This window comes from Pezoporus wallicus, unplaced genomic scaffold (genome assembly GCF_028554395.1).
Source record: "Pezoporus wallicus isolate ANWC-B61680 ecotype Strahan unplaced genomic scaffold, APGP_CSIRO_Pwel_v1 contig_6714, whole genome shotgun sequence".
Taxonomy (NCBI): Eukaryota; Metazoa; Chordata; class Aves; order Psittaciformes; family Psittacidae; genus Pezoporus; species Pezoporus wallicus.
The window spans coordinates 2,308,860-2,334,424 of NW_026637486.1; the positions used below are offsets into that span (position 1 = coordinate 2,308,860).

The 25,565-nt window shown below is 44.1% G+C and overlaps 1 protein-coding gene across 4 annotated transcripts; it reads left to right on the forward strand.

Annotated features, from left to right (window-relative positions):
* Window positions 1-269: 269 nt before the first annotated feature.
* On the forward strand, window positions 270-23,881 carry PPP4R3B (protein phosphatase 4 regulatory subunit 3B). Of its 4 annotated transcripts, none has more exons than XM_057405830.1 (16): window positions 270-649; window positions 1,678-1,733; window positions 8,207-8,305; window positions 9,543-10,163; window positions 13,457-13,534; window positions 14,325-14,441; window positions 15,415-15,531; window positions 15,863-15,994; window positions 16,901-17,003; window positions 18,043-18,084; window positions 18,746-18,904; window positions 19,569-19,738; window positions 21,087-21,226; window positions 21,654-21,838; window positions 22,374-22,498; window positions 23,738-23,881. In XM_057405830.1, exons 1-16 carry the CDS (start codon window positions 508-510, stop codon window positions 23,831-23,833), a joined length of 2,382 nt encoding a protein of 793 aa, XP_057261813.1. In that variant the 5' UTR covers window positions 270-507; the 3' UTR covers window positions 23,834-23,881. The 4 variants fall into 4 exon arrangements, with proteins under 4 accessions (XP_057261813.1, XP_057261811.1, XP_057261810.1 ...); XM_057405828.1 differs by having other exon boundaries at window positions 21,675-21,838; window positions 22,296-22,498; XM_057405827.1 differs by having other exon boundaries at window positions 274-649; window positions 22,296-22,498.
* The last annotated feature ends 1,684 nt before the right edge of the window (window positions 23,882-25,565 follow it).

The following is a 25,565-nucleotide window of genomic DNA, read 5'->3' on the forward strand; positions in this document are numbered from 1 at the left end:
CCTGTTTCAATGCCTGAGCACCCTCTGGGGCAGGAATTGTTCCTCAGCTCCATCTAAACCTGCCCTGGTGCAGCTTGAGGCCGTTTCCTCTCGTCCCGTCCCTTGTTCCTTGGGAGCAGCCTCCGCTCCTCCCGGGGCCCGCGGGCGGTCCCTGCCGCTGCCCCGCCCCGTCCCGCCCCGCCCTCCCCGCCGCAGGTTTGTTGGCAGCTCTCGGCCGCCGTAGCCCCTGCGAGGGGAGCCCGTGGCCGGGCGGGGAGGAAGAGAAAGGCGGCGAGAGTCGGGTTACAAGATGGCGGCGGCGCCGCGGTAGCTGCTGAGGCGGCGGAGCGGCGCCAGCGAGGGCCGTGGCCGCGGCGCTCTGTGGCCGAAGGGGAGCCATGGGAAGCGGCGCGTTAAAGGCCCCGCGGTGCCCCTGAGCTGCCCGGCGGCCCCGCTTCCCCCTCGCTCCATCGCCCTCCGGCAGGCGGAGCGGGCCCCGGCGCGGAGGCCCGAGGCCGGGGCTGCACCATGTCGGACACCCGTCGGCGGGTGAAGGTGTACACCCTCAACGAGGATCGGCAATGGGACGACAGGGGCACCGGGCACGTCTCCTCCACATACGTGGAGCGGCTCAAGGGGATGTCGCTGCTGGTGCGCGCCGAGTCGGACGGTGAGAGCGTGGCCGGCGCTGAGCGCAGGCCTAGGCCGCCCGGGCCTCCTGCATCGCTCCCCGGGGTCCTGGCCCCGACCCTCGCCTGTGGGACCGCGCCACTGCGGGCTCGGCTGCCGCTGTCCCCCCCTGCCCTTGTCCGTCAGGGGAGACCCCGGGCTCTTTGTTGTTATCGTTGTTGTTATTATCCCCTTTATTCCCTTTAGCTCTTGGCTCCGTTCGGTTTCCTCCCCCGTGAGCCGCAGCGGTGCCTTAGCTCCCTCCCTTACCCTACCCGGCAGCATCTTTTTGGGCTGAAGGAGCTCGTTACATGTGGCGACATTTTGTTCGCTTTCAGGGTGATTTTTGTCTGCTCTTAAAGTGCTCTTCCTCCTCCCATAAAAAGTTGCTTGCTTATTTATGTTTTTCCCCAGAAATGTCGTTTCTGTCCAAGTTATGGGGCATCCCTTATGTTCTGTTGCACTTTAAAGTCACCTTAAGGTTCTTCTTTGTTGGGGGGGGGGGGGGGTACAAGCTTGCCGCTTTGTCAGCCAACAGGTGCTAATGTGCTAAATAAACCACCTAAGCCTGGTGTAACTTACTGCCGAGTTGTTGCCAGGATACATACACTGCTTGCATACACAAGGTTTAGTCCCCCGGCTCACGGTGTCCGGATGATTCACTTCTGAAGGACAGTTGAAGGAAATAAAAGCAAACGGCCCACGTGGCTCCTGTGGGGAAAAGCATTTCTGAGCTGGGCAGCATCTTACCTGGTGCTGGTTGATGTGGGTTTGCTGGAAGGCCTGGGAACAAGCTGATTGTCACCCCAGAAACACTGCCCAGACAATTCGGCTTTAAATTAGAGGAGAAAAATACATCTTAATATGGGTCTTTCTGTTGTATTTTGTCTTACCTGGCTTACGCTAAGGAATTGTGTTTAGGGAAGATGGTTCTGGACGAAGCTGAGCATGTGGCACATGGGAGGTGGTTGTAAGGTGTGTGCAGATGTTTCTTTTGTTAAACTCGGTGTCTCTTCATACCTTTTGCAGGTTCACTACTGTTAGAATCGAAGATAAATCCAAATACTGCATATCAGAAACAGCAGGCAAGTATTACTGCTGGGCTTTAACCTTTATGGTTACTGATGCTGAGGGATTGGTTTATGCTCTGATTGCCTTTTCCAGGGAAAAAGGGAAGTGACACGATGTGGAATTGTCAGTGGTGTTTTCCATATAGGTGAACAGCTTGCTTGGAAGCCTGGATGTGCTGTGATACTTTGCATTCTAGAGATGAAAATGTGGGTCTTCTAAAAAACCCTTGTGGACTTCAGGCTCTAAAGAGACTATGTGTGATCCAGATAGATACTGACCTTATTACGGGAGAAACAAACACAAATGCCTAACTTCTCTCTCCCATCCCACGTCATGTGAAATAATTGTTGAATGAGGAAGGTAGAACGTGGCCAGTTCTGTTGCAGCGTATTTACTTCTGGAGTTCTTCGTCTGGAGATAGTCTTTGTGGGACTTCTTTCGTTGTTGCTCTCAGTTTTTGTTTGAAGCCTTGAAAACTGCTGCTCTCCTGAGTGAAGTGAGTGACCATGGTGAGACTTACTCATGTGGTTGCCTTTCCTAGGGGTAAGCCTTGTGCAAAACGGAGCCGAACAGTTGGGAGTCATTTTTGTTTCATCCACTGAACAAATCAGCTTGCTAAATCTCTTTTGCTTCTGTCACTTTTAATGTCTTTTCCTTCTTTGTGCATGAATTTTTGGTGTCTCTGCCTGCATTGTTCTCGTGAGTGTTACTGGGGTTCTTCCTGTCTCTTCCTTTGTTCTGCAGCAGATTCTGATCCTTTTGTTCAGTATTTCACATTGTTCTCCATCATTAGGGTATCCAGAAGTGTTTCAGCACTAGAAAACAGGGATTTTGTTCTTTCTAAATCGCAGAGACGAATCTTGAAGGATTTGGTTTGTTTTGGTGACAAGGCATGCTTTGAGAACTTGAGGAAAGAGCTTATGTCAGCTCTTGAGCGCAGGCTGGCTCACTTTAGGTTAGGAGCAGGTCGGAGACTTGGGCTTGGCTTTTCAGCAAGCTGCTTTCTGTGGTTTCCACCTTTTACTCAATAGGTGTTGGTGGTTTTAGCTGGGGTGACAGTCATGGCCTTTCATCAGAGGGTGGTCTTTATGGAGCACTGCAGAGATCTGAAAGTCAAGAGCCTCTAGCTGCTTCCTGTTTAGTGGAGGAAACCGATACGTAATGAAATATGAGTGCACATTATGTTGCTGTGCAAGCTTAAAGCACCTCCTTTTGCAGCCTGTTTTTGTAACTCCATACAGCTGATCATTTGAAAGCCTTTACTTAATGGGTAGCAAAGTTTCAAGTGACTTAAGTAGCTTTTTGTTGTCTTTTTTTCTTGAGGAAGCCTTTGTGGGTTGTAGTTTTAGGCTTATTTTGGTTGGCTTTTATTACTGATTCTAATGCTTTTGTGACTCTCTTGAAGAAGTTTGGGTTAGGGTGGGTTTTTTGAAGAGGAATAATGATTGGGGATTTCCAGAGACAACTTCTAGGTTTGTCTGACCTCTGAAATCGTGCAGCTTTCAGTTGACAGAGCTCTGTCCTCCAGTTTTATGTGCCTCTTTCTGAGTAGAGCAGTAAAACGCAGACCTTAATGTAGCATTCCTGTCTCATTGCTGAAAGATTGGTGTATTCAAACCTGGGCATCTTGGGAACAGATCCTTTTTAAACCAGTGGAAAGATTTAGGCAAAGTGTTTTGGATAACCAGAGATGAAGAGGGGTGGAATTTCTTCAGCATCCTTATGTGCATGTTTGATATCAGTTGCATAGGTAGCCTGAGGACCTGGAGGCTGTACTGATGTGCCCAGGGCAGGTACTTGCAGGTGAATGGCAGCGTGGGGGAAGCTCTCCCTTCACTTCCAGAGTTTAGTCTCAGGTTGTCATTAAGGTGCTGATCATTTTGGGTTTGGAGAAAACCAGGAGATGGTGCAGCTTGATGGAGAGGAAGCGTCCCCTCCCCATACGTTTGTTTTCATATGAATCACTTGAATAGACTTACAGTGTGGTTATCACGTTGTGATTTGCATAGCAACACTCTGAACAAAGAGAACCAACTGATTTCTAGTTGCTGGGTATCATTGTGTGATTCCCAGGATTGCGCTGTTTGTGCTCAGCAATGCTGTAACTATTGGCTAACTGAACAGGGCAGGCCTGTGTCTGCCTTCTCACATTGGGTTTGTGGTCACCAGCTTCTGTGCAGAATCCAGTTCTGCTGGGTGCTGGGCAGACTGTCATTGTGGCCTCATTCTCAAGAGAAATGGGACTTGGATTAGACACAGCACACAGCATGAAAGAATCTCTAATGGCATGTGTGCAGAGAACTCTAGAGCCTGAAGAGCTTTCGAGCCCCTGGATTTCAGGGTGTAGGCTTTGAGAGTTTCATACCTCCACCAGACACCCTGTGTTGGCCAAGGAGCAGGTCAGCTGCTTCTGGAGGCTCCAGCAGGAGCAGTTGAAGTTGTTACCACACCCAGTGTTGTTCCACCCTGTGCTGGAGGTTACTGTTCCCTGGCACTGTTGGCAGCAGAGCGTGTCCTCTGCTGGAGTCAGATGGATCCGTTCCTCTGCTTTGTTCCTCCAGCTCCGCTCCGAGGGTGGCAGTTCTCAGCTGCGTTGGCTGCACGGCTCCAAACTGCTGCAGAGATCCTGGCTGTGAGCACTGCCTTCTGCTGCTGACTCCTTGAGCTGTGCCCTCTTTCCAGAGCTGAGATGAACAGTGTGTGCAAATACTGCCTCTTGCAGAGCTGCCATGGCTCATGTGGCAACAGAGCAGTTTGCTCCAGGCAGAATCTGAGTTCCTTGAGGCTGGGATGTAACACAGTTGCAGGGGTGTTATTAACAACCAGCCTGAGTGTTGCCAAGGGGCTGCTTCACTCCTTTTTCATGCCAGTGTGAGTATTGGTGTTACTGTGTGACAGGTTCCATGTAGGAACTGATTCCACTGAAACACTTATTTTTGCCAGAGGGGTGTGGAAGAGCAGATGCTGTGCAAACCAGGACCAACACCAAAGAGGGGTTGAACGCCTCTCTTAGTTTAAGTTGTTCTGAATTCACCTCTTTGGTTTTCTATTGTGTTTGATGGAATTAAGGAGCACTGATTGTCAGTGGGGCACGTCGTGGGTGCTGATCTAAGCAGGTGGAGTGGAAGCCTCTTGCAGCAGCTAGGCCCAGAGGATGTCTGTCTGTGGGCTTTGTGGGTTGTCTTAGGTCATGCAGGAAGTGTGTGCCAGATGGGTAGGTTTTCTATTGATATTAGACAATTATTTTCTGACTAAACCATCTTTCAGAAGTATTTTTGGAGAAATGTGACTTGTGCTGTGTGTGGGCACCATTGTAACAAGCACCACTCAGTAACTCAAGAGTTCGCACCGGATTTCGGGTGCAGCCTTGATGGATGCATGCAGTCATTTTAAGTTACGGCACTGTTATCTCTTACCTGAGTCACTCTGGGTTGTGAATAAGAACTTCTTCTTGTGTGTGTCCTTCTTTGTTCATTGAGGCACCTCTTGAGTCTCACATTACCTGGAAGTGGGTTGATTTGGAGCGTCAGGGCACTGGTAATTTTGCAGAAGGTTTCAAGGTAAACATTTCAGGTTTTGGGTTTGGAACAGCCATAAAACTGTACCTGTGAACACTCGTGTTCTGATTAACCTCTGAAAGAGAGCCTGGCCATGGAGCTGATTGGACTTTTCACTGCCTGCAGCTGACAGTTAACTGTTTTTCCATGAATCCGAGTTCAACTGCTCGCTCTAAAAGGGCACATGGAGATTCAGCTGTTGGCGAGGAGGAGGTGAGGGTGGACAGCTGTAGGCACAAGCCATGGCAGCTATATGAAGCTGTACCATTTGCTCATGTGAATCACAGCCCGAAAGCAGAGACACTACTTCTTCATATCTGTGATTGTAGGATAGAAGTGGAAGTGTAATGTAGGACACTGCAGTATAAATGAACTCTCATAAATAGCATTAAAACCGTAGTGCAGTGAGCTCAGTTCTTTCCAGAACAGGGAAGGAATATATAAACATGAGAAAGGGGAGAAAAACTGAACTTGTGCAAATGGTTTTCATGTGACCTGTGATGGTTTTGGGAGAAGGAAGCTGATCTATTGACCTGTTGGTAGGCACTTTCAACAGTGTTGCTGTAAGAAGAAGATGTTATGCTAAACTATCCTAAGGAAAAAAGGAAAAGGCAAAGACATCCCCCTCCAAAACACAACTGCAGATGGATATTGAGAGAGGCTGTAGAAATGAAGAATTAACGCCATATCAGCAGTGCTGATTTTCATGCCTGTTCCATAGTGATAACTGTACCTGCAGAGTGGTGCTAGTGGAGGCAGAGGTGTGTGTTTTAGATGGCTGTGCTGGTGGAGGAGTTTCTCTGCTGTCCATGCTGTCAGCAGTCCTGTCCCAAACGCTAGTCTCCTCTCATCTGCCAGTGGAAATAGTGGCTCCCTGTGTATACAGAGTGCTCCCTGACCTGTGTAAGCACAGAAGTGCATTAATAAAGATCTGCTTAAGCATCTAACCTGATTTTGATCAAAACCTATTAAGGAATGCTGGCTGACAGGTTCAAGAGTAGCAGCAGTCACTTGGTAGTAATTGTTTTTGTCCCTGTCTTTGGTGGATACATGAAGGATGGTGACAGGGTAGTTGTATGATACCATGTCATGGGTTGGCCTTTTAGCCTACTGGATACCTTACAAGTAGCAATCAATCAGCTTCATTGTCATCACCACACAGATAGTAACCAGTCAGCTTAATCATCATCACCTACATTGCACATAACAGTCAGCTTCCTGGTTTCCTGTCACTTGGTGCACAGGGAGAACCAAGAAGCTCTTTTGGAGTGAAGCTGTTAAGGGGCAGTGGCAGGGTCTGTTTCTCGTTGCCCCTGCAGTTTCCTAAGGTGTATGAGGTATCTGTAAGCCACTGGGATATTGTTTGGTTCTGGTTGCTTAGCTTAAAGATATCACTTTGAATATTTCATTTACAACAAAAGTCATGCAGAAAGTAAAGACTTAGAAGCCATTGTGAGTTGCGTGGTGAGCATTGACCTTTGTGAATGAGGGAGGTAAATTACTTTATTGACCATTCAGCAAGGGCTTGCTCATGGTTTGGTTTGGGGTTTTTTTTAGTCAAGAAACTCGCTGGAATGTGGAACTGTTTTGCTGGAGCTCATCAAATGTACTGCAGCATTAGAGAGATGTTCTGTTTGCACAGTTTGGCATGAAGATGAGTTTACTGTAGGATGCTGAACTATTGTGTGCTGGGTTTGGCTGGGATAGAGGTATTTTCCTCCTCGTAGCTGGCACAGTGCTGTGTTTTGGATTTAGGATGAGAATAATGCTGATAACACAGGGATGTTTTAGTTGTTGCTTACCCTGAGTCAAGGCCTTTTCCCATGCTCTGCCAGCAGAGAGAGAGAGGCAGAAGAAGCTGGAAGGCAGCAGAACCAGAGCACCTGACCTGAACTGGCCAAAGGGATATTCCAGACCATGGAACCTCAAGCTCAGTACAGAAACTAGGGGGTAGTTGCATGGGAGCTGTGCTTGGGTCAGGCTGAGCATGCATCAGTGAGTAGTGAGCAACTGTGTTGAGCATCACTTGATTGTCTTGGGGTTTAGTCCTCTGGTTTTGTTACCTCCCTTTTCTTCATTATTATTATTATTATTATCTTTTATTTCCATTATTAAACTGTTCATCTCTCAGCCCATGGGGTTGTACCTTTTCCCAGCTATCTGAGTGAGCTGCTGTGTGGTCCTTCGTTGCCAGCTGAGGTTAAGCCAGGACAGTTACATATCTGAATGTGGAAGCACAGGCTTACAGTCCTCACACTACAGCAAGCGTCCTAATACAGCCTCATAAAGAAACACTTTTAGTTTATTCATAAATTCCAGCAAATCTTCCAGACATACTGTGCAAATGATTGATGGAGCCAGTGGTAACAGGAAGAATCCTTGCTCACATGAAAATACCTGTTGGCAACTCTTTGTAGCTTAGTAAGAATTTCTGTCTCACTGTATGTTGTTTAACTCAGAAGAGAATAGATTAGCATTAGTTTGGCATTATTTCTCACATTGGCAAGGCTCTGTTAAACCCTTTTGAGGAGGAAACACTGTCATCTTGGGCTTTTGTTTCTACTGTACTAAATATGAAAAGGCTTAAGTCATTACATTGCAGGTTTTCTTCATCTCCTACATTCCCTTTCCAAGACTTTTGGCGCACAATTATGTTGTGGAAAAATGTCATTATAAGTGTTTTGGCTATGAAAAAAAGTGTATTTAAATATCTAATAGGTAAGGTAGTGGTCATAAAATAGCAAAAAAAGGAAGGTGATGTCCCTTATGGAAGAAAAGGCGATTTAATGTTTTAGTGTCTTAAGTTCTGTTTGGACAAGTGTAACTTTAATTTATTCCTTCTTCAAGCCTATGATTTAGGAGAATACAGGTTGATACTAAGTGTGGACCTGCTTCAGCATCACTTATTTTTCTGCTTTTCTCTTAAACAGGACACCCTGATTGTTTGGTCAGAAGCAGAGAACTATGATTTAGCACTGAGTTTTCAAGAAAAAGCTGGTTGTGATGAAATCTGGGAGAAAATCTGCCAGGTACAGCTCACTTTACATATTCTGTTCCTTCCAGATGTTTTAGTGACTTCATGTATTTGTGCTGTGATTTTTCAACCTACTTTGTAAAATAAGCACATATTCTATTATTTTCCATGGCTTTTCTGTATCAGGTCATAGGTTGCCACTGTTGACACAAGTTGTTGTTTTCATAATTGGATTTCATGCTTCTGGAAATCAGTGCAGTGATGAAACTCAGGTCTTGGGCATTTTAGAAGGGTTGGTTTGTTGTCTTTATTAAAAAGGGGAATGCCAAAGTACCGCATTTTAATTGTCCTTCTCCCAGGTGACCTGTTGGAGCGTGGTGGGCCTGAAAATGTGTTGTAATGAGTAAGGATGTAGATGATTCACTGAGAGACAAAGAGGTGCTGTAGGAGCTCAGAATTGTCAGTGACATTTACCTAATCAACATTTAAGTCTTGCTGAATATCTTTGTCTTATGGATGTTTCAATCTTCGTTAATTCATTACAAAATAGTTTAGATCTGCTTTCTGGAAGTAACAAGTCAATGGAATCCCACCTGAGTGTACTTAAAAGAGGAAACCTGGGCGTTGGTGTTGGAATTTGGTTTACTCTCAGGTTTTGAAATGATGCAATGTGAAGCTGTTATCTAAAGGAACACAACTCGGATTTCCTACCGGTTTCCCAACTAGGCCATTTAGATGCAGTTTAATCTTGGTGTGCTTTGGGATACAGTGTTTTCTCAGCCAGTTCTGAAGTGCTGTTGTTGAAAGGAACTGATGCTAGTAACGACAAGTAGATGTGTCTAATACATAGTCCAGGTTTTAAACTGGAACTGAGGCGGTGACCAGTCTGAGAGGAAGGTTTTTGTGTGATCAGACCATGTTTGAGAAAACGAAAGAAGGTATTCTGATGCCCTTCTTCTTTATGCCTTTCTGTGCTTGTCTGAAGGTTCTTCAGCCTTTGTGACTGCAGGGATGCTGTTAGGGTTTGGTTTTATTTGGGTTTTGATACTGTTGAGGATAATCATAGAATGGTTGGGTTAGAAAGGAACTTAAGATCATCCAGTTCCAACCCCCAAATAATAGCAATGACTGGAGAACTTAGAGTCAGTGAACTTAGTCCTCTGCATGGCCAAATGTTTTCCATGCAACTGAAGGTATAGAAGTGCTTGTGCACATACTGTTTCGTTTAGTGACTTGATGATTTTTATCTGTGTTTTGGGATGAGTGGGTAATTGTGCACACTCTCTCCTTAGGTCCAAGGTAAGGATCCTTCAGTGGAAGTTACGCAGGACCTCATTGAGTCAGAAGAGGAGCACATAGAAGAAATGCCTGAAACTAGTCCTTTGATCGACCTTCCTACTTGTGAACTCAACAAACTTGAAGAGATTGCTGACCTAGTTACCTCTGTCCTCTCCTCGCCCATCCGTAGGGAAAAGCTGGCACTGGCCTTGGAGAATGAAGGCTACATTAAAAAACTACTACAGCTCTTCCAAGTGTGTGAGAATCTGGAGAACACCGAAGGCTTACATCATTTGTATGAAATTATTAGAGGAATTTTGTTCCTCAACAAAGCAACTCTGTTTGAGGTGATGTTTTCAGATGAGTGTATTATGGATGTTGTTGGATGCCTGGAATACGATCCTTCTTTGGCTCAGCCAAAACGGCACAGGGAGTTCTTGACCAAAACCGCAAAATTTAAGGAGGTTATTCCTATAACAGACTCTGAACTCAGGCAAAAAATCCACCAGACTTACAGGGTACAGTACATTCAGGACATCATCTTGCCCACACCGTCTGTTTTTGAAGAGAATTTTCTCTCTACCCTCACTTCCTTTATTTTCTTCAACAAAGTTGAGATTGTCAGTATGTTGCAGGTAAGTGGGTTTCAGTATGCTATAGATGGATCATCTGTAGATAACCTCTAGCTATAGTTTCACAGTCAGTTACAGCTCTTTAACACTGTAAGTTAATGATTGATGTTTTCATTTGTGTAACAGTTTCAGTATTTCCTCTTACTGTATTTTAGAAATGGTAAGATTTCAAATAACAGTAGATTTTCAGGAAACAGTCAAAGGTTCTTGCTTCACAAGCACCATATTGAGCATTTTGAGCTGGTTTTATGTAGGATTTTAGGGAACAAGCAACTTTTTAACACATAACACATTCTGAATCTGATTCAGAAGAGCATGTTTGGAACCGTTCCTGCTGTACTACTATTACTTTATGGTAATTTCAAACGTTCATGTAATATATATATGTATATAATTTGTTGGTTTTTTTCCTTCATATTGATATCCAGAAGTACTAATTAATTAATGATCAGCACATTACTACATTGAAAAACTTACTGCACGCTTTGTGATCAGAAGCAGGCTTAAGAATAGTTAGGTGTGGCAACCAGGAGGGCCTGTGGAAGGAGCTTTGCTAAAGAGCTGAGTGTGAACATGACAATTGGGGTATTTTCACTTCCCATTTTGTTGTGCAGACTGATGGATACCCAAGTGGATTTATTCTGTTTCTGGCCTGTGTCCTTAGGAGAGAATACCACAAAGCTGTGGGGCTTGAGTGTGGATAGTCTGTGAAATAGGAAGATACATGAGAGGAGAGTGGTTGAAATTGTGGAAGGAGAGGGGCACTGGAGCAGTGACATTACCATCAGGAATATTGCTAAAGAATGCCATAGAGGACTGGGGAAAAAACCAAAACTGGAGAACTGCAGAGAATTGCCTGAATAAGCTTTGGGGCTTCTTTCCAGCTTCTTTCTGCTGTTCAGCCAGAAAATAGAAAGTAAATCCCACGTGCAGAATTAATGACTTTGTGTTAAATAAAGATGTCCCTTTTTATTCTTTTGCATGTATTACTGTTAGTCTCCTGAGGCCACAGTCCTGTTTCCAGTTAGGGATATTTAACTCTGTGAAGTTCTTTATTTTTCGTCTAGGCTTTACTGTACTGGATATTTAATTGTGCCTTAACAGAGCACTATGGTTCCCTGTTACCTGCAGTACTCTCTGGAGAAGGTTCTGAAATCCTTTGTCAGTTCTTTGCTGCTCTGTCGCTGCTGTCCTTGCCACAGTGGAGAAAGGATGTGGCACATAGGGCTGCTTGTTTTGAAGACTTGTGTGATGGTTTACAAATAATGTTGATACTTGGATCCTTTGAGCTGCCTTGAGAGTTGCAAGCTAAGGAAAAAGCATGTGTGAGAGAGATAGTGTGGAAGAGGAGGAGGGTTACATGGTAGTGTGGACCTCAGGTCTAAGACTGTTTTCACAGTCCCCTGGAATAAATCACCTTTTTGTTGTGGCACAAGGACTCTAAAGCTCCTTTGGGTTTGGTGAACGTGTTGGAAGTTGTCTCACCCTACATGCATCAGCAAAGCTCCCTATGAGAGTGGAGTTTATAGGAGTAACAGGTTGTGTTTGCTGTGGTAGTAAAGCTCCTTCCTGTGCTGTGAAGCAATAGATTCCGGTGCTGCTGTGGATGAAGGGCATGGGGTGAGCACGGAAAACAATCCTAGATCCATCCTGTGCTTAGGATATCAGGACTACACTGTGCAGCAGCCTTAGACAAGCAAGAGATGTTTCCATTTCCGGGTGTTCTGCAGCAGGGAGTCTGTAGCCTGTCTGAGGTTGGTTGTGGTAGGGTTATTTTTTGTTAACAGGCTTAATTAAGCTGTAAAAGGCAGAGTGAACTTCTTGGTGAGTGTATGTTGTGCTCTCTCTGAAGCTGATTCCAGGTATCATTTGGCTGTAAAGCACTTCTTTCCCCACCTTTTACAATTTTCAGTAATTCAATGGTGAACCTTTGGCTGGTATTCCTGTAACTGGAGAAATTCTGTCTTCTGTCACAGCCTAAAAAGCAACCAGGTTATAACAGCAGCACACAGGAAAACAGAGAATAATCCCCCTCTGCATTATGCAATGTAACGTTTCTATATCTATTTATTGGCATGCTGCTATTCCATTCGTGTTTGTTCAGTGCATAAGTAAAGTTTGCAGAGTTGAATCAGCAGTGATGCATCATTTTGTAATGCTGTGGCGTAACGTTACTGTTTGCTTTAGGATTTGTATTGTGTTTTAAAAGGTAATAGAGGCAGTTGATGTGAGAGAATGCCAACACTGTTTCCGTGGAGAGAAACTGATGTACAGAGCAGGCAGAAAGTGCCCCAAGAGCTGAGAGATGATGTTCACCCTCGTTTTCTAGTACCTCTTGATACTGAGCAGTGGTGTGACTTGAAATGCGTAACAAGAAGTGAAACGTTGTCCTATGTATACTTTAAAATAAGTAGTAGAGGATCTGAATATGAAAAGCAAGAGATACTCAAGTTTCCCAAATTGAAAAAGCTGAACTACAAGTGGGGGGAGCTTTTGCAGCAAACTCATCATGTGTTCATCTAGGCACACACACACATAGGTGGCTGGACAAAATGCTTGTGATTCTGCAGACCCAGGATAGGGTAACTGCTACACAGGACATGTTAACCCTGTGGTGTGAGCAGCATAGGTGCAGCAGGTAAAACTGTCTTGGTTGGCAGTTTCTAGGGTATAGAAAGCAGTTAAGAGTGTAAAAAGGCTTACACTTGCCAAAATACGTGTTCCCTGTAAGGTTTCATGAAGGTGCAGGGAGGGAGCCTGGAGCAAAAGTGATAGTCTGGCACAGGGGGCCCGGAGAAGCTGTGACTGCCCCATCCCTGGCAGTGTTCAAGGCCAGGTTGGACACAGGGGCTTGGAGCAAGCTGCTCTAGTGGAAGGGGTCCCTGCCTGTGGCAGGGGTTTAGAACTGAATGAGCTTCAAGGTCCCTTCCAGCACAAACCAGTTTGGGACTGTGTGAAAGACTGACATTGTCTGTAGTTTGGGACAAATCAAAGGTCGTTCAGAGAGCAGTTTCTGTAGTTATCACCTATTCTCTGCCTCTAGCACAGAATGAATCCTGAAATAATGCACTGGAAATGATCCTCCTGGGTGTGTGCTCCTGCATTTCCCTTTTTGTGATAAAGTCGTGGAGGTGTGGAGAGAAAAGGAAGAAAAACTCTATCTACCAAATCTACTAGTGCATGGGGTTTTGTTTGTCATTAAGTTTGACTTCCTGCAGTGTGGGATCCCATAGAGATGGGTGGTTTGTCTCTCCAGAGGCATTGTGTAAATCCCGTTCCTCTTATGTGTCATGCAGGAAGACGAGAAATTTTTGTCTGAAGTTTTTGCACAGTTAACAGATGAAGCTACAGACGATGACAAACGGTGTGAACTGGTAAGTCAGTGCTCGGGGTGGTTCTCTGAATGCTTTAAACTACAAAGATTACGTACAAATAGGGACAGAAACTGTGCTGCAGTCACTGGGGCGTTTCTGTAACCCCAGAACCATTTCCAGTGTAGCTCAGTCTTCCTTTATGTACTTGCTAGACAAATAGTTCTCACTCTGATTTGTTTGTTCTAAGTGATAAATTTATCGTTGAGAAAGTACTAGCACAGAGCTGACATCCTAGACTTCAGGGTATAGTTTCCTCCAAGTATTCTTCAATGTACCACATCACTTCTGTTTGTCAGCTGAACACTGCTTTTGTCACTATTCTTTGTGCATTCAACAAAGATCTTTTAAGTCCTATGACTGAGGATTGCCACTAGTCCCTGAATATATGTATATTGCAAACATTATTTCTCCTTCAATATGTTTATCAGCTTAAATAGCCTTGTTGAAATCTTGCTCTTGGCAAGGGAAGCATCTTTGGTCTTCTCAACGAAAGGCACACCAGGCAGGAGGATAAACCCTTCATGTGCTGGCTGTGATAAAGGAGTCACCACAAGGTCCTTGTGTTTCTTTCCTAAGTCAGTTTCAACCCTTAAACTTCTGTTAGTTCATTTTTACTGTCTTTAACTTTATTGATGTTGGTGAAGGTGGGAGGAGAGAACTAGAATAAACCGTTTTCTAGGATGGACCATGCCAGCCAGTACACAAACCCTGTTACACATGGTAGTAGTTTCTTACTTCCAGAGAGTTTCCTGAATCAAATACACCTTAAATGACTTTTTCCCTGTTGCAGGTTAACTTTTTCAAGGAATTCTGTGCGTTTTCCCAGACATTACAACCTCAGAACAGAGATGCATTTTTCAAAACTTTGGCAAAGTTGGGAATTCTTCCAGCCCTTGAAATTGTAATGGTGAGTGAGAACTTAGAGCTGATGTTAACAACAGTAAACACCCCACACACACAGCCATTTAACCATGTTTTCAGTGCTGCTTAGTCCCTGTGTGTAAGTTTGCACAGTTTCACTCTGCTGAAAGCTGAAGTTTATTCAGCTTCCAATTCAGAAGCCAAAAGATATTTATTCCTAATGCTATTTTACTTTGCACACAGGAGAAGTCTGTAGTAAACTCAGCGTGACAGCTGAAGGCTGCTCTTTCTCATGTGGCAGCTTGATGGGTGTCTTTTCTGTTGTTATTGGGAGGATGCCAAAGAAGTATTTTTAGCTGATCTTGACCTGTTATCATGTTCCTATCTTAAGATCACCTAATCCTGTCTTTGCAGAGGTCTAAAGCAGATTAATCCATCTTAATCAGCAATGTGAGAACATGGGGTTTTTCACTCCTTTGGTTGGAGCAGCTCTTGCTGCCTGACTCTTGTCATTCATGTGCCAGTGCTGCTGTGACTCAGAAACTGTAAATTCAAGGAGGTTTATATTGTAGAGTAACAACCTGTGAACTCCCTGAAGGACATGGGCTGTTAAGATGTTCAGTGATTAGATGAACCCTAATCTTATTATTCTTTTCCAGGGCTGGACCAGTCCAAATGTTTCCTGTTATGTCAATATTTTAGGCTTAGGAGTTGTTCAGTTATCAGAGAAAATGTCGTGCTTTAGGGGAAATTATTAATTCTTGTCTATAAATGAGCACAGAAACTTCTGTATGAATTGATTTGTGCAGTTGGGCCTTTTGTATGAAATCAATAAACTGTGGATAACAGGTACAGAATATTAGTGTCTTACGTATTCCAGCAAGTAGGAGAGAAATGATTCCTTCCTCATTAGGGCTGTTGGATTCACAGAAAGCCTTGCACCTTTTCTAAGTGGGAAAATAGATAATAAATGCCAAACTTGATTTACTCAAATAAATTGTCCTCTTTTTTTCTATTAGGGAATGGATGATCTGCAAGTTAGATCTGCTGCTACAGATATATTTTCTTATCTAGTAGAATTTAGTCCATCCATGGTCCGAGAATTTGTAATGCAAGAGGCTCAGCAGAGTGATGATGTAAGTAGAAGTGGTTTGGAGTTTGAATATACTTTGAATATACAAGTTTTAGAGCTAATAGGGAAAAAAAAGCCCCACAGCAAAACCAACCTCTGCACAGTGTGGGGTACAGTTAGCCCTGGAATGTAGGTATTAGGAACATGAGAAAATGTAGATCTAAAGTACTAAGATTTCTGAGCATGTTGGTGTTCCCAGTAATAAGACTGTATTTGAGCCTGACAATGATTTTAGGTGAGAAGGGTTGTGCAAAAAAAGAAACCTAATACAGAAACTCATTCTGCTGCTGAAACTGTGTCTGATTCCCCTGTGGTTTGCTTGGGCTCTGTTGCAGGATATCCTCCTCATCAACGTGGTCATTGAGCAGATGATCTGTGACACCGATCCCGAGCTCGGGGGTGCTGTGCAGCTGATGGGGCTTTTGCGGACTCTGATAGATCCAGAGAATATGTTGGCCACAGCTAATGTAAGAAAATCTAAAGGGGTAAAGGCACTTTAATGTCTGAGCAAAGTGGTGTGCTGAATTTAAGCTAAATTCATCACACTTTTGATGAATTTAAGTGTGAATTTAAGCTAAAAGTTCCATCAACTTTTGATAATCAAAAGTATGTGGCATTGTACAAGTATTTATGCAACCAGGCAGTCCTGTGCTTCAGTGAAACAGCACCAGTCTGGTCATAACTCCTCTTAGCTGATGCATAGTGAAAGAAGAGAATCTGGTAGAGTTTGCTTGCAACCAAATCAGTGTTTAAATACCAGTGGCACAATTAAGATGCAACTTGATCCAAGTAGTGCCATACCAAAGGTTTTATTTGTATTGTTGGGGTCCAAATTGCACACGTGTTCTGATGTTGCTTTAAAACTTGGATCACTCCTTTGTTTCAGCTGCTGACATTCTGAATCCAAACCGAAGTCCAATGTATTTGTAATTAAATGCACACTCCGTGTAAGAAAACAGATTGTACTCTTAGTCCCATATCGATACACATATTTTGTATAGAATGCACCAGATGATACTTGTTCAGTGTAAAAAGGTTTGCAGGTTGTTGTGGATAAAATTACTGCATTTAAGAACAGTTTAAGCAAATTCTGCCAAGCACTTTGAGTCACTGATGTATTTTCAGTGTATGTTTGCATCCGTGGTGGGGATTGTTTTGGTGATAGCTGGGTTGGTTTGATGTCTCGCAGATCTTTTCCCAAAATAAAGAAACAGATCTTTCTTTAGTGACAGTGTTGCAGGCCCAACCAAATAGATACAGCCAGAGCTGAAGGAGTCCATAGAATTCTTTGTTGGCTATTTCTTAGGTTACTGTTTCTTATTTAAAGGGTTATATACAAATGCCAGGGTCTAATAAAGGTATTTTTGTTTCAGAAAACAGAAAAAAGTGAATTTCTCAATTTCTTCTACAACCATTGTATGCATGTTCTCACTGCACCACTTCTGGCCAATACAGCAGAAGATAAATGTGAAAAAGGTAACGTTCATTTTTCCCTTTAAGTCCTGTAGTGTTTCCAAGTGCTTTACAGCCCTGGTAGCAGGGCTGAGCCCATGGTGTGAGCTGGGAATACACTTGCTGAAACTGGTGTTCCCCCAGTGATGGGGTTCTGTGGGCAGAGTTTGAGTAGCTCTTTCTTTACAGCTTTGAGCATTAATGTGTATTTACCCTGTGCTTTGTGACAGATGTGTCTCCTGGATGTGCTTTGTTACTTGTGTACTTATTTTACTAGTATAATTTTAGAGGATATTTGCTGTAAAGCAGAGAGTGTGTTTAGTTGAGTGGTAATTTTATCTGAAAGCTTACAAAACCCTGTTACATCAGTGGTTACGTGATTCCAGGTGCTGGGTGCTCAGGTGATGAACTGCTAAGACTGGTTTTCCCTTGGCTGTATATAGAAATGCTAAAAGAAAGCTCTTCAAAGCAATACAAGTGGAACTCCTTTCTCTTGTTTCCTTTCTAACTTTCCCTGGCCACAGCAGCAGAACTGGAATCTCTTTGGGCACAGCAGATAACAAACACTCACCAGTTTGCCTCTGGTGCTTTGCATACTGAAATGTAACATCATTACAGCCTCTTCAGTCCCTTTGTTCCCAGTGTTCTTTCCAGAGACTAAATCAAAGCCATATGTAGTTGGCAAAAACATTATTTCATCTCACCCATCTTACATTAAGTCAAAAATAAATGGTTTATGGGGTTTATACAAACAGAACTTGCAGGGTGTCTGTAGAACTCGTAATCTTATTTGAAAAACTGAGACCAGGCACTTTTTTTCAGCCTAGGTAGGAATAATGTTCCTAAGTCTTAGATTGTGTGTTTTCACCTGATTGACTTCGAAGCTTTGCAGTGTAAATTGACTATAAAAAGTGCATTTTTTGCTGTATCTTTATTTCCCTGCAGCTAACAGAAACCTGGGATTCGATGAAAAGTTTGAACTGATCGTTTAGCCCCTTCTGTTAAATATTGGCAGTGTTTGAAAACCTTTTCCTGATTTTTGGCTTTCTTTTCTCTTTGTCAGATGCAGTAGTTGGGTCCACAAAGAGTAATACAGTTTGTCCTGGTAAGTTTTGACTGAGTTTCTAAACTTGTTTTGTTTGCTCTGTGTGGTGGTTTTATTTAAAACAACCCCCAAAACGTTAGGTATGTCCACACTTTATCTTTTAAATAGTCTTTATTGAAGTAGGTGCTGGTGCTTTGCTTCACCTGAGATGATGGGAAGCTGAAGGAATGATCTTTCATGTCATTTCCAGCCCGAATCGTTCTATAATTGTATGATTTTGAACGTTTTACCTACTTTTGAGTTACTGGATTTGGGGTTTTTTAGCAGAACATGTACTAAGGAGCACGCTGAGCTTTTACAGGCTGGATTTTTATCTGTGCAGGCTTTTTGAGCTTATGAAAAGCCATTGCTAACTAGGTTCACAGGACTGCAGGTCTGACTGGCTCTGTCCTGTTAACTGCATACAGTCAGTCTGGATTGCCATAAGCAGTGAGACTCCACTGGTCCTGGACAAGCCCTGCTGCCAGTTCAGGGTGATTCTTGTGACTGAGGGGGAAAATAAAGCCAAATTCGTGGTGGTTGTTTTATTCTGTCCCAACATCCCATTTCCTAAAGCAATCCAGTGTCAGGAGCTGGAAGAGCAGCCGAGCTTGGTGATGATTTGGTGCATGACAGTACTTTGATTTCTTTATATAACTTAAGGCATTAACTCTTCCTGCAGATAATTACCAAACGGCACAACTGCTTGCCTTAATTTTGGAGCTGCTGACTTTTTGTGTGGAGCACCACACATATCACATCAAGAACTACATTATGAACAAAGATTTGCTAAGGAGAGTACTGGTCTTGATGAATTCAAAACACACGTTTCTGGCCTTGTGTGAGTATGGAGCTGTTGCAGTTTCCTTCTTTGAGGCATTTTAGGTGCTGTTTGGAATGTGTAGGAGTAAAAGTTTATACTTCAGTTCCAAATTCGTGTTAATTTGCTGTTTATGTCTGACTAGCTGTTAAGTAATGTTGAAGAAAAGGTGGCAGATGCCTGTTGATGTAGACCAGTGCCATTGTGGTGGGAGGAGGTATATCTTTTGAAGTCCACAGTGATCCTCAAGTCTTGATGGCTTGAGGATCACTTGTGATCAGGTGTCTTATTTAAATGGAAATACTGTAATTTCTTAATGTCAGGAATGTGGAGAGCAAAGGAAACGTTCTGAATTTAAAGATTAGGGACTGCTTCCAGGAGGGGAACACAGAAAAGCACAGGAATGAGCTAAGAATTTAACTTTGCTTGTGCTGAAGTTTATTGCTGCTGTATATCAAACAGAAATTAATGGACCATGATCAATTCAAATGCACAGGGAAGTCAAAAAAAGACATAAAGGTTACCTGTCAGCCAGTGCATCTTCTGAACTATCAGACAGTGAGTTTTAATGCTCTTGCTTTGGGGCACGTCATCTTCTTGATGACTGCAGGTTTCTTTCCAAGAGGAGCAGGTTTGGAGTCCTGGCATGTGGTTATTAAGTCCTTGAATTTCTTTCTTCATACAGGTGCTCTTCGCTTTATGAGGAGGATAATTGGCCTAAAAGATGAATTTTATAACCGTTACATCATCAAGGGAAACCTGTTTGAACCAGTTATAAATGCTCTGTTGGATAATGGAACTAGGTACAATCTGCTCAACTCTGCTGTGATTGAGCTGTTTGAATTCATCAGAGTGGTAAGTTGAGCAGCTCTTCCATGTATGTGATGCCTCAGGTAGAAAGGCTGCAGATCTTTCCCTGAAACAGAGTATCACTACTTAAAATCACAACCTAAAAATCCCATAGATGAATATCCAAATAGAGAGGAACCAGTCAGCTGCTTTGTGCTTGTTTTGCTGCATTGTCCCGTCACGGACTTGTTTCTGGACCACACTTTGAGGAATTCAGTGAAGTATTTTATATGTGAGTAAACCTGGAGAGAGGCTTTGGACAAGGGCCTGTAGGGACAGGCCAAGGGGAATGGCTTGAACCTGCCAGAACAGGGGAGATTGAGCTGAGCTCTTAGGCAGTTCTTCCCTGTGAGGGTGCTGAGGCGCTGGCACAGGGTGCCCAGAGAAGCTGTGGCTGCCCCATCCCTGGCAGTGTTCAAGGCCAGGTTGGACACAGGGGCTTGGAGCAAGCTGCTCTAGTGGAAGGTGTCCCTGCCTGTGGCAGGGGTTGGAGCTGGAGGAGCTTTAAGGTCCCTTCCTACACAAACCAGGCTGGGGTCCTATGGTTGCTGCCTCTAAATCAGATCAGTTTGAGTGTAAATGTGAATGATCGTTGTCCTTTAAAATCTGACACATTTGGCCAGTGTCAGCTTTGAATCAATAGCTCTTCCACTGGCAGTGTTTGTGGGAACCCTGTGGATGTGGATAGGGCAGACAGGATGAGCAGGAGCATCCAGTTGGTTGTATTGTTGGGGTGCAAAACAAGGACTTGCAACAGCTTCTGAGCCTCTCAGTGCAAATGTTTCGGTGTGTGGGAGCTTTCTCAGGGAGTCTTTGTGGTCTGTGAAAATGAAGGGTGGATTTTAGTCTTAGGGTATCCTAGCTGCTGTCTTCCAGCAAGAAGGAAATGTGTGGTGTCTCTGGGTGACTTCCAGTGTGGTAGAACATTAGATTGCTCGATTTGGTGAGCCTTGTTAGAGGGTGAGTGACCAGAAGGTGCCTCATCCCATGGTGCTGTTTTAGTTACTGAGGACTGGAAAGAGCTTAAACCTCTGTGGAGGGCAGGGCACAGCTAAACTCAAGAAGGTTAATCCTAGATAGCAAGCATCATGGTTTTATCAAATTATCACAGCTAGAATTGGGACAGTACTGAGTGTATTGTCTGTTTATAGGGGGAATTAACAGTTAATTCTCAATCTTAGCTTTTTTATTAATTAATAATTTATTAACTAATGTGGTTACTTCACATTCATTCTTTACAATCATGATTTGACTCTGGACAATGATCCTCTTACTTCTAAAACTAAACTCTAAAGCTTTCCCAACTTCTGCGTGTTAATATTTGACTCTGAAACCCTGTTCTGTTCCTCTGCAGGAAGATATTAAGTCCCTTATTGCACATATAGTTGAAAACTTTTATAATGCACTTGAATCTATTGAGTATGTTCAGACATTCAAGGGACTCAAGACAAAATATGAGCAAGAGAAAGACCGACAAAACCAGAAGCTGAACAGGTACGACCCAGGTTAGGTAGTCTGAAACTTTCCTTCTTCCCTAAATGGCAGATGAAGGCAGAAGGATGGTATTGGGGTGGTCCTTGATTGCTGATGAAAGCTTCTCTAGTCAGAGTAAACCCCAGCTGACTTGCAGTGTGGCCCTCCTGAGGTCCAGATCCTATTTGTCAGTATATTAAATGTCATGTTCAGAAAACTCTGAGCTTACAAAGAGCAGGATCTTCTGTCACTCCCAGTTAGGATCCAGTCTGCCTTCCTGCCAGCTGGGGTTTGGTGTTGCTTACGGTGATGCTAGGCCCAGGGATGGAGCTGGACTGCTTTGTCAGGTGCATTGAATGCACTCTGAAGTGTGAGAAGCCACTTGTGATCCCAGCTGAGTGTTAACCAGCAGGCAAAACTGGAATCACTTGTCCTGTGTCTCTTACAGTGTTCCATCTATATTGCGTAGCAATAGATTTCGCAGAGATGCAAGAGCCTTAGAGGAGGATGAAGAAATGTGGTTCAATGAAGACGAAGAGGAAGAAGGTGAAGCTGTTGTGCCTCCGGTTGAGAAGTCCAAACAGGAGGATGATTTTCCAGATAGCTATGAAAAATTTATGGAAACTAAAAAAGGTATTGGCTCCATTTCAGCTTTTCAGCACCGGAATTCTCTGTGGCAGATGCATGGGGTGTCTTGTAAACAAACCAGTTGCACATGCTCTGTATCATAGGAAGGAGTAAGGGTATTCATTGTAATAATGAATATTAGGAGGTAATGAATTCCTAACATGTCTTTGCAAGTTAGCTTAGGATTAAAGTAATGACTTCAGTTGCTCCAAGCATGCATCGAATTTAAATGACACTCGGAAGCAGAACTTTGTATGTACTGTGTGTGCTGGGTGAGCAGTGTCCCTGTCTCTGCAGCATCTGTGCCATTCACAGTCTGAATGCTGGCGTGCTCTCCGTGAGGCTACTGGGCAGCTGTTGATTTAACCTGAGTTAAAGAAATAAGATGGGTTTTGTGCTGTGATGTGGATTGTGCTCCATGGTGTACAGCGGATACTTAAGTGTGACACTGTTTGTCCTTCAGCTAAGGAGAGTGAAGACAAAGAGAATCTTCCAAAAAGGACTTCAGCTGGGGGATTCAAATTCACTTTTTCCCACTCAGCCAGCACAGCCAACGGTGCAAACGGTGCAAACAGTAAATCTGTGGCAGCTCAGACATCACCAGCAAGTTCAAACGGCTCCTCATCAAAGAACACAACCCTGACCACAGCGGTGACAGCCACCAAGGTGGGAGAACTTGGACAAAAGCTGCTGTCCTCGTGTAGGGCACAGAGCAGCATTGTGAGGCTTTACCTATGGGGTGTGGTATGGTATGGGTAGAGTCAGGACCTGCTGGAGCGAGTGCAGAGCAGGCCATGGAGATGCTGCGAGGGCTGGAGCAGCTCTGCTCTGGAGCCAGGCTGAGAGAGCTGGGCTGAGTCAGCCTGGAGAAGGGAAGGCTCCTGAAGGGGAGACCTGAGAGCAGCTCCAGTGCCTGAAGGGGCTGCAGGAAAACTGGAGAGGGGCTTGGGACAAGGGCCTGTAGGGACAGGACAAGAGGAATGCCTGTAACCTGGCAGAGGGGAGACTGAGCTGAGCTCTTAGGCAGAAGCTCTTCCCTGTGAGGGTGCTGAGGCGCTGGCACAGGGTGCCCAGAGAAGCTGTGGCTGCCCCATCCCTGGCAGTGTTCAAGGCCAGGTTGGACACAGGGGCTTGGAGCAAGCTGCTCTGGTGGAAGGTGTCCCTGCCTGTGGCAGGGGTTGGAGCTGGAGGAGCTTTAAGGTCCTTTCCAGCCCAAACCAGGCCGGGATTCTGTGATTCTTTTTGTGTATGAATTCATCCAAAGTCCTATCTAGTTAAACCCTTGCTAGTCTGGGGTAAGGTTTAATTAAGTACTAGATGGGACTAGAGTCCTTTGGTGATCTGGTAGGCACAGTTTAATTTCACATCTTCCACATAATGCCCAGTCCTTCCCTTTTTTAACTGTCCAGTTAATGCTCTGTGTGTGCGAGATGTTTTTTTTCTGAATTATGTTAGTGCTCCTCCCCATAGGGGAATTATTAAGGGTTCCTAAGCAGATGAAATGCAGTAGGTGATCCCTCTGTTCCCTCTTACTCACTCATGCATTGCTTCAGTCTTCAGCTGTGAGCTCCCAAGAGGCTACAGAACAGCGAGTCCCCTACGACTGGGCAGCAGAAGGGATGTGCTTTGTGCACATGAGATATGTGTCAGAGCTTAAAAAGTCATTCCTAAATAATCCTGCGGCCAGATCCAGAGGCATGATTCCAGTATTTTTTTTAACCTCAAGGTTCTGAAACATTCTCAAGACAAATGGGTCTTGAATGAAAAAGGCATCACCAGGAAACCTTCTGCAGCAGGCGTGGGTGTCCTGGGCAGGTTGGTGGGGGTTAGGATCTAACATTGCCTGTTCGTGGCTATGCTTTTCAGTGTGGGGTTTTCTTTTTTCCTTCTTTCTTGAATCGGCAGGGAAGCCTGGTTGGCCTCGTGGATTATCCCGATGATGAAGATGATGACGAAGAGGAGGAGGCATCTCCAAGAAAAAGACCTCGTTTGGGTTCATAAATGAAACCAAAACTTTGGAATAAAAACTTTTTACTATGGGGTTTCAAATGCTGCAACTGTTTTAAGAGCTAAAAAGGAATCTGATTCAGAAAGCTTTCTCCCATGAGTATATAAGATAATACAAGGAGTAGCAAAAGAAACTCGGTGTATCAGCTAGAAAGGGTTAGTTCTGTCAACACGAAGCTTCCAAGGAACTGAATATCTTTCTAGTAAGTCAGGAGTCTGCCATTCAGGCTGTCAGCAAAATGAAATCAAAAGCAGCGGGTTGGTATTCAGAGAACCTGGATGCTGGCTCCTCAGCGAGGAAAGGCTCAGGTGTCGGGAGGGCAGGGAGGGAAGGGGGTGTAAACACTTTTTAAATACTATTGCAGGGTTTCCCCAGTGTTTAACAGAACTAGGAGAGAAAAAAATAACAATTCAAGCTTCAATTTCAAACCTGGTAATCTTAATTTTGTAATGGTGCTGTCCGTTGTGTTCTTTTAGCAATGCCTCTTTTAAAACTTAAGGGAAAACTAACTCTGTTTGCAGAACAATCCAGATTTGGGGACCATTTCTTAGCAATTCAGTGACGTTTCTCGGGGTTGGTCGGAGGGAGGGACACTGCAGTTCCAGTGCATGTCGAGTTGTTTCAACCAGTTCAAAAGAAGGTTTTCATTTGTGTTTTTCAAGAGGAGCAAATGGAAGCTGGATGCCAAACAGATGGTTTTGCTTGGTTTTCCAATTCGACATCCAGTAATAGCCATGCCAAGGAACAGGCGCTTCCACAGTACCTCCAGGAGCTGCTCGTGTGGCAGCGGTGCGCCGGGCCTTCGCGGTGGGAAGGATCCCGATTGGAATTGCTGTCTGGGATGTGGGGTGAGCTGTCTCTCCATGGAGCAGCAGTGTTGGTGAGGTGTAACTGAGGTGGTCATGGGCAGCACTACCGCACTGGTCACCGCCACGAGCTGAGCAGCGGTTTGAACACCAAAGTCACTTTGGACCAAGATGAAATTGTTCCTCACAGAACACCGGGCTCTGAGGCGGGATCCACGAGCAGCACCTGAACCTGGGTGTCACACGAAAGCTGCTTTTTTAACCCATCAAAGCACATTCCACGTAGGTGACAAGTCGAGGTGAGTTGGCGGCGAGTGGATAGAGGCAAACAGTGCAGGTTTTATGTCCAAGAGCAGCGAGTGAACTGTAAATATTTTAATGTTAGCTTGCCCACGTGTGATCTGAGATCATGAGGAAGCGAAAGGAGATTTCCCGGTGACAACTGACGTGTCAGAGAGGTTAAAACCAGCTGCAGTCCACCGCATAGATCACTCGTAATACGTGTTATGGGTCCATTTCTCCTGGAATAGTTTAAACTGAAGCAGTTTCTCTGTTTTGGAGATTTTTTGTAGGTAGTTTTAGTTTTAGCTATTGTTTGGAAAAAGATGGGCTGTCTGTGTAGATATGAAGTATAGTTTTTTTTCCATAAAACAGAAGTTTATTTTGTATTAAAAATACCACTGTACTTGTTTTACACCATTTGTATACATGTGGTGATATTAATGCTGAACTGTAAAATTCAGGAATTAAAATGTGACCCTGTAATTCCATAAGTATTGCTTTGGTTTGGTTTGTTACACATGGGAAGTTAACTCTGAATTTTAAATGTGGCCATTTTAGAGGATTTTTAAAGTTAGTTATCCATGCAGTTTGGAAAGTAACTCTATACCACTAGATGAAATCCCAAAGGGAATGTGTG

What these genes read in the sequence shown, in the direction of transcription:
- PPP4R3B (XM_057405827.1), top strand. Translation starts at nt 508, where the DNA reads ATGTCGGACACCCGTCGGCGGGTGAAGGTGTACACCCTCAACGAGGAT. An exon ending in AGATTGTCAGTATGTTGCAG is followed by an intron (nt 10,164 to 13,456) that starts GTAAGTGGGTTT and finishes TGTGTCATGCAG; the next exon opens with GAAGACGAGAAATTTTTGTC. An exon ending in CAAAACCAGAAGCTGAACAG is followed by an intron (nt 21,227 to 21,653) that starts GTACGACCCAGG and finishes TGTCTCTTACAG; the next exon opens with TGTTCCATCTATATTGCGTA.